Genomic DNA, 8,766 nt, shown 5'->3' with positions numbered 1-8,766 from the left:
GCAAAGCCAGCCTGCGTTAGGATCCCTACATAGCTTCTTGCCTTCTCCAACAAGTCCCTTACAAAGAAGGTGGCTAGGGTGGGGAAGGAGATGCAGAATCTAGCTGAGCGGTTTGCTCCTGCAATTCGCAAGCATACCCCCAAACGATTAAGCCGACTTAATAAAGCAACAGTTCTTGAGCTTAGCATATTTTCGCATCTGAAGCAGTTCCCTTCTTATTGCTGCTTTCTCCCCTCGTCTTCCTACAAGCAAGAGGGGGGCAAAGTGAAAGAAAAACAGATTACTGTAAATGTTGGCAGGGAATTCAATTTGCATCATTTTCTTAGAAGTCACATGATTTGGATTTCCTCTTGTTTATGATAGATTGCAAAGGCCTTCCAGATGTTTTTAATTCTCAGACTTTTTTTTTAAGGAAGGCAATATGATCACACACACACACACACAGATATAGATGATAGATAGAGAGATGATGATGATGATAGATAGATAGATAGATATGACAATAGACAATAGACAATGAATTAACATGCCACAGCAAGCATATCAGGCTGACACATATTTCTACGGATGACCATAATACAGTGAAGCCAGGCATTTGCCGAAGACAACCAGGCAGACTGCAGGCGAAGGGAGTTGAAGGGGGCTGGGAGTGTACTTTCAGTTCCTGTTTCCAGTTGAAATCACCATCAGCCCCAGCCCCAGGCCAAGCCCACAGCGCAGCTCTATTGGTCTAGGTTGCGTTTACTTCCTGCATAAACATAAACACCTCTCAGCTGTATTGTTAAGTTGAAAGAAGCAGCTTGTTGACGCGGTGCTTTCTGAAGTTCGGAGCCAGGATATTGCAAGAGGGGGAGAGAGAGAGAGAGAGAGAGAGAGAGAGAGAGAGAGAGAGAGAGCGATGGCATTTTAACGGCTGCTCAACTGTGAAGAGTGTTTGTGCAGGAAATGCTGGAGGCCTGCCCAGTTTGCTGTGCTAGGAGCTGGAAGGAAATGCAGCTGGGCAAAGGGACACCTGAATGAAGCCCCGAGACTTCACATGGGGGCAAAGCAGTTAGCATAAAAGGACATTGGCCAGGCACTGGAGGAAACTGGCAATGGACAGTGGTGGCGAACCTTTCAAAGTCCATCCTGACTCTGCCCCTCTTATCAATGCAGGTAACTCTCTGTTCTTCATAGACAAATGACAGGCTGCCTCTGACGCGTATCTGTATGAATAAAGTGGGAGGAGAGAGGAAGACCGGATCAAAGAAAGCTAACATTGTGAATGGGGCACGGGAGGTGTTTTGTGCTTCTTGGGCAATGTTGTTTCATTTTCTTACTACTGTTGTCAAAGCCAGAATCTCTGGGACACTGGTATCTGATGAAATGAATCTCTGAGTGCATGTAAGAAGAGTTTGTTATAAACTTTTTAAATATTTGCTTTGAAGAACACTGGGGTCCGTCAGATACTTATGGAGCCATTAGATGCTAATGGGGTCCCTAGAATAATGAAGTCTGCAATGAGAAGACATATCATGCTGTCTTTCCCCGAAAGACAATTTGCCCAGCACTTCTGACCTTCCCATGCAAAACCCAGCTATGGGATAATGTTGAATGGGTTCCCATGTGCATATGCGGTTCATGCAGGACAACCACTGCGTGACAAGAAACTAGGGCCACATTCATACCATACATTTAAAGCATTATGGCACCACTTTCAGCAGTCATGGCTTTCCCCCAAAGAATTCTGGGAGCTGTAGTTTAAGGGGTGTTGTGGGTTGTTGTTGTTTAGTCGTTTAGTCGTGTCCGACTCTTCGTGACCCCATGGACCAGAGCACGCCAGGCACTCCTGTCTTCCACTGCCTCCCACAGTTTGGTCAAACTCATGCTGGTAGCTTCGAGAACACTATCCAAGCATCTTGTCCTCTGTCGTCCCCTTCTCCTTGTGCCCTCCATCTTGCCCAACATCAGGGTCTTTTCCAGGGAGTCTTCTCTTCTCATGAGGTGGCCAAAATACTGGAGCCTCAGCTTCAGGATCTGTCCTTCCAGTGAGCACTCAGGGCTGATTTCCTTCAGAATGGATAGGTTTGATCTTCTAACAGTCCATGGGACTCAAGAGTCTCCTCCAACACCATAATTCAAAAGCATCAATTCTTCGGCGATCAGCCTTCTTTATGGTCCAGCTTTCACTTCCATACATCACTACTGGGAAAACCATAGCTTTAACTATATGGACCTTTGTTGGCAAGGTGATATCTCTGCTTTTTAAGATGCTGTCTAGGTTTGTCATTGCCTGTGGGTTGTTAGTAAAACCCTATTCCTTTCCCAGAGCTACAATCCCCAGAGTTCCATGTGAAGAGGGATTGGATTGCTAAACCACTCTAGAAATTGTAGTTCTGAGAGGGCAATAGGGGAAATGCTGGTATATCTGAAAGGGCTGGGTAAAGCTGGCCATATGTGATGGCTTGGGAAACCGATTCAGAGGCTGAACCGGAGGAATCCCAGCCTGCACAGGAGTCCTCGCCTCCAGGGCCGGCTTACTGGGGCAGGGCCTTGATTCTGAAGCGCCTGCACCTGTGCCGGATCCTCAGGAGCAGGCACCAGGTGAATCCACTCTGGCTCCGGAGGTGGTTGAGGACTCAGTGCCTACAGGTGAGTCTCCCCCTGGGTCCAGTAACCCTTCAGCCTCTCCTGAACTGCAGAGGCTCAGGGCAGAGAGGCGAAGGGAACTGGTTTCTCCCAGGAGGAGTGCTCCCCTTAAGGCCAGGAGAGGCGGGTCTCCTGGGGGTCGGGACCGCCCCTGGCCTCAGAGAAGATAAAGGCCAGTCAGCCCGGTCCCAGGTTGCGGGAGCAATGTCGTTGATGAGCTGTTTCGGCCAGCATCCAGTCCTGTTTCCCCCAGTGTTCCTGTCCCCACCCGGCTTCCTGCTTCGGACCTCACCTCACTCCTTGTGAACTGTTTCCAGCCCAGTGACCCAGGACCGGACTTTGACTACACCAACGGTAACCTTCCCTCCGGGGCCAGCACACCATAGTTCCAAGGTGTGATGGGACCACTCACTCTGTCAACAGCACTACCCATATAAAAAATGAAAAGGTTGATAGCAATATTTCCAAGTAGCTTTAAATACGTTTTTTTATACCTTCCAGCATGGATGTTACCATGGGATTATTGGAAGGTGAAGGAAATTATCTTACAGATGGATAACAGGAAGAATGTAAATGTATCATTAAACAATCAGAGGCAAAGAAATGACCCTTCTGTGCCCTTCTTCAGCCATATGGTACCTGTAGATACTGAACATGTGGCAGCTAGCCCCACCCCCTAGTTTCGGATATTTGTGTTGTGTTGATGTATCATCATCATCATGGTGGTACCAGTGTGTACCTGTGTCAGTGTGATGGTGGCCACCAATGTGTATGGGTGTACATGCATGGGGCTTCCTCCTTGTGGATGGGGACATTGAGCAACCTGAATTTTTCTCCATGGAGGAAGAGCTGCATGCAAGCATCCAAATGTGCACAGGAACCCCTTGGCTGTTGTGTGTGTTAATATGTAAGGTACAAGGCACGTTCTCATGAACTTCTTCACACATTGATTAACAAATGCATGAAGAGGGCTTCTGGGTCTCTGAAATCCTATAGGTGACTTTAAAAGAGCAACCTTTGGGGCGGGGATGTTACCCATTAGTTATACCAGTTTCTAAGCATTTCTGCTGCTCCACAGCACAGCAGTGTGTGTGTGTGTGTGTGTGTCTACTAACACATCTGCAGCAGCTGTTTCAGGTCCCCAGAAGTAAATCAGCTCTAGAAGTTAGCCTGGGAAGTAATGGATACCACGGAAAATGTGGTTGGTGTTCAGCCGAGAACCGTAATAGCTATGGAGATACTGTTGCCATCCAAACAGAGAACCAGCAACCCAGGATAGGTGTAGATTAGTTTTTGAAAATGCTTATGTAATGGGAATTGGGGTTGCTTGTGCATAAACTGCAAACTGCTCCAAGCTGGTTGTATAGCTAAACCTTTCCCTGGTTTGACAGCCCTTACAACGCGACTGTCTCAGTCACTGGCAGAATCCGTCAGTGGGCATCTCCTAAACTTCTTGCAACATAGAAATTCCTTGACTCCAAGTCTCCTCCTAGATTCTCTGCGCGGAAGCTTTCTGCGCAGCGTGGGCGTGCCAAGCGGAGGTCCTGTGCTCTCTCCGCTGATTTCACTGGAAGAGTCTCGGAGCCTCCCCTCCGCAGTACTCTCAGCCTCCCCTTTCTCCCTGGTGTCCCCTGGATTTCCTTCCCCAGCGGAAGCTCTCTCTCTCTCCTTGCTAGTTCCCTCCCCTGCATCATTGGAGCGCCTTACCTCTCCTCTTGCCTCTGATGGCAGTTCCTTGACAGCTTATAAAGGTGAAGAGGTTTGTATTGCTATCCAACAGCAACAAAAGCAGGTTGTGAGACAGAGGGAGAAATTCTGGTTGCACACCTGCATTTGGGTATGTCTATGGATGGTTATTATTAAAATTGTGAAGCAAGTATTTAGGAAAATTATGCAAAGCCTGTTGAAAGACAGTTTTGCAGTTATTTGTGCTGCAGGCATAATAAAATATTTGAGCCTTGTCCCACCTGTGGTGAAATGGAAAATTAGCAGCATGCTGGCATTGAAAGATAACTTAAGGAAGCAAAATATTTGGTTCCGATCTTCTGGTTGGCGTTATGATATCCTAATTGACAGTCACTCGACTGGGGATGAGCATGCTATCTCTGAGAAGGCCAGAACCAATTCAAATAGAGCAGCTATTTGTGTTGGATTTGAAGGCCCGAAGTTACCTGTAAAGCAGATTTGAGTATTTTGATTGGCTCTCAGCAAAGTCATAGTGAGTATTAAGGAGCAAGCAATTCATCGGGATGTTAAAGATGGGCTGCAGCTTCTCCACCAACTATAGTCCAATGCTGTCTAAGCTGAGCAGCTGAGTTCATGTTGTATGTGCTGGAGAGTGTGGCATTTGTTAGCAAATGAACACCAGAGGAGAATCCATAGCATAGTGTTTTACAGTGCTTGTTTTTCATTTAGAAGACCCAGTTTGAACCAAAATGGTCAGCACTGGGCTGGCAGACTAGTGATCTGACTCAGTTTAAGGTACCTTCACTTCTCCATCTTCCCCTCTCTATTAGGGAGGCCACTTGCTTGTTGCTACAAAAGACGATAGACATTCACATAACATGCTTTATATGTGTAGATGCACAATGAGGAATAATTACTATAATTTAGACATAATACATCAGACCAATGGGAAGAAATTTGACCAAGTGACCTGTGCGTCTGCTCAGGTGCTAACCGTCGATGGGTAGCTTCTTTGCTTTCCCTCCTTTGGACATGAACCAAACATAGACAGGAGAACCCTTTAAATAACAGACGGTCCTTTGTAAAATAGTGAAATATACTTGGAGGATGCAAGGATACCTTACTCTCTGCTTCCATTATCAGCTCTGTGCGTGTTGTATACAAGCTGCGCAAGTGTTATCGGGTGCAAAAGAAAGAAATCAGGGAGGCATTGCCAAGTTTAAAACTTAAGGTGTATGTTTGGCATGTAAATGAAAGTACTAGGTTGGCTTATATAATTATTTAGGACAGAGGTGCCAATTTGCCTCCAAGATTGAGGGAGCCCGACATGCGTCACACGACGTCATGACATCTGGAGGAGCCAGTCGCTGAAGCTGCGATTTGTGGTGCACAATAAGCACTGGGGGCCCCAACATTTGGGGGGGGCGTGTCCAGCCCCTTTCCAACAAATATTGAGGGTGGCCAAAGACACCTTGGCACCCCTACAGTTGGAGCGCCTTCTTTGCCTTGGTCACGCTAAGCTAGTCTGCTGCCCTCAGGTGTGATGGATGTTCCCTGTGTTAAAGTAGGATTAGCTTGTTTACATGCAAGAAGGGGGCAGTGTTTCATCTTTTGCCTCAGGGAGAACCATACCTTGGTGCCTGAGGAAAGAAGCAGAAATCACTGGAATGCCTGAGATAAGGTGGTTCCTGAGAAGTCTAAGAAAGGGGAAGTCACTGAGAAATGTGGACGTTGCGCTCTTTTGAACCACTGTCCTGAGGGGAAGTGGCTTAAGAAAGCCTTTGCTAACCTGGTCCTCCCCAAATGTTGCTGAACTACAACTCCCATCATCTGCGGCCATTGGCTGTGCTGGTTGAGACTTATGGGAGTCGTAGTCCAAACCATCTGGAGGGCATCAGTCTGGCAAAGGCTGGATTTGGGTGCTGCTACGAGAGAATCAGGTGTCAGGAGAAGCCTCTGGTTGGAGTTTATCTCCCCGCATAACTGTATGAGAATTCTGAAAAGAACCATGGATTTTGTGGAAAGGACCAAACCGAGTACCAGCCTCTGCTTGCAGCCTCGCATCTTGCCCGCTATCCTTTTCTCAAGAAGTGGACACAGGTCTTGTCAAAGGTCTTTTCAAGATCTCCTTTTGTGAAGTAGGTGGTGCAACCTCATTTGATGAAGGTGCCTTCATCATAAGAGAGAAGTGCTGCTATCACTTTTCCTAGTAATGTGTAGAAGATTAAATTTACCCTCCCTGAGAAAATGAACGCTATAAATGCCATGGGTGGGGAAGGGATGCAATGATGAGTTCAAGCATTAACCCGATCTTCATCACAACTGATGGCAATGAATATACAGAAGCTGTAAATAATGCTTAGTGAACTGACTTCTGATACTTCCCACTTCTTGAGAAGTGGATGACATTGAGTATTGCGTACAGTGTACTCACACTGCAGAGGTTTAGCAACTGCACAGCAACTGCAGGGGTACCTGTGGGAGTAATGTCATCCTCCTCCCCTCACAATTCATGCTACCCCTGAGAATAGGGGCAGGGGGATTTGTGGGAAACTAGCTAACGCATCCATCAAAGAATATTTATTTGTTCATTAATTTATTTTATGAACATTGCACAAGTTATACACAACGCTATTTTACTGATCACCCTTTGTTCAGAGTTTACAGCCCATGACATGGTAGGAAGTGTAGCTCTGCCTGGTTTTGCCCTGCATTTGGTGTTGCACTGCAGCTGATTGGGAAAAAAATAAATTGGAAAAGCAAAGCATGTTATTTAATTTCTGATTGAGTCCATAATTCTAATGATTTTTTCTTCTTCTTCCTTAAAATAAAGGAATGATTTACAAAGGGGTTGATTGGAGGGTAGAAAGAGAGAAAAGTCTACACTTCCCTTCCTCCCTGCTCAGTTAAATCCATCATTCTGAAGTAAGCTGAAGGGCAAAGTATTCACATGAAATTCATTTCAGAATTTTGGTCAAAAGTTCTAGTTTGGGAAGCATGCAGTTAAAAGTGTAGACTCAACAGTAGCGCAGTGGCAGGACACATGGTCCCCAACCCATCCTCTGGTATCTCAAGTTCATAGACAGTAAAACTGGGAAAGACTACTGCCTATGACCTTGGAAAGCCATTTCCAGAACTAGATGAACCAATGCTCTGACCTTCAGTGTAAGTCAAAACATGGCAAGTACTAGATAATCAAAATAGGCTCTTTCTGGTTCATGCCACTTTTGTAGGCCAGAAGTTCATTATGTCCTGTTTCCACCTTAACCAGTAATTAAACTCATCTTTGTGCACACAAACACCATATTTAAATATGTATTTTCAACATATTTTCGCTCAAAGTGTGAAAGTTTCTAAAATGCATTTTGATCCAGTTTTTGACCATTCAGAGAAATGCAAAGTATAGTGGACCATTAAGTTCTGATCCACACATTAGTTTGGGAAGCGCAGATCAGGTCAGTTTGTATCAGAATTCGCAAAGATGGAATTCCTCAAACGCACCCCTCATATTGGTTGTTGTAAAACACTGTCATTTCGTCGGACAGATGTAGTTTTTGTGGACCAAGCTGGGAGAGGATGTGGGAAAGAGTGTCTCTCTTCCAGTTTCCTCCTGCTGCTCTATGCATTTCTGAAGGGAGAAAATGGTAGCTACCCTCACCACTTCATGACCAAGATGGCATGGCGGTGGTGGGCATTCAGAGGCTTCATAGATGCAGGGGGAGTGAGGGATGTGCCCACTGGCAACCTGTTGGCATTAGGGACCTTTCCTTCTCATCCTGGAAAGTGCATGAATTGAGGGTGAATGAATATATAGAGCACCACTTCAGTCTGCTGCCAGATTAATCATTTGTTGGACGTAGCAACTCCACGTTGACCATGTTCACAGCTTTCCAGTCTCACTGAACAACACTGTTGAATCTGACTTCCACCCAAGGCCTCAATTAGGATGCCGAGAGTTCCCATGCTTCCCTTGCCCACAGTCCTCCAACATATTATTTATTACGCTGTTTTCTCCTAACTCCCATATCAAATGATTGCTTTCAAAAGAAAGATTTATTTAAATTCCTAAGTGAAGTGTCCTTCTAATGAAAACTCTGATCCTGCTTCTAGCAGAGCTCGCTGCAGTAACTCAATAGCTCCTTGCTTTCTTTTCACTAATTCTTAAATGTTTCCCTTCCTCTTTCCCTTGTGGGATAGGTGAGGAAAGCAGTTGCCTCCGCTGCTCATTGCATCACACACACCCCTCCCAAAAATAGATGGCTATTCTTATAATTTTGAATCCCAGCCCAGTTGGTGGTTCCTGGATTTCAGGCATCGAATATGAGTTCAGCCCTTCTAAATCAATCACTCTGGAAAAATATTTCTGTCGAAAGGAAATATTTTCTTGGCATTAAGGACTTCCTGATGATGATGATTATTATTATTATTATTTTAAGATTCAGTGTGTATTGT

The 8,766-nt window shown here is 45.6% G+C and overlaps 1 protein-coding gene across 6 annotated transcripts in view; it reads left to right on the top strand.

Annotated features, from left to right (window-relative positions):
- Positions 1-505: 505 nt before the first annotated feature.
- The window catches only part of LOC310710356 (uncharacterized protein), a 270,054-nt gene continuing 261,793 nt past the window's right edge, over positions 506-8,766 (top strand). For 2 of the 6 annotated variants that reach the window (XR_014527963.1, XM_083511275.1), the window contains exon 1: positions 506-1,155. Coding sequence is in view for 5 of the 6 variants with exons in the window: in XM_083511275.1 (XP_083367401.1) it covers positions 1,095-1,155 (61 nt within the window). In the remaining variant the exon portion in view is untranslated. The remainder of the gene's footprint in view (positions 1,156-8,766) is intronic. The other 4 variants (XM_083511276.1, XM_083511278.1, XM_083511277.1 and 1 more) reach the window with 3 other exon arrangements.

Source organism: Podarcis liolepis, assembly GCF_965112155.1.
Source record: "Podarcis liolepis genome assembly, chromosome: 6".
Classification (NCBI taxonomy): domain Eukaryota; kingdom Metazoa; phylum Chordata; class Lepidosauria; order Squamata; family Lacertidae; genus Podarcis; species Podarcis liolepis.
The sequence above is the reverse complement of the archived record's forward strand: the minus strand, read 5'-3'. Positions and strand labels throughout refer to the sequence as shown.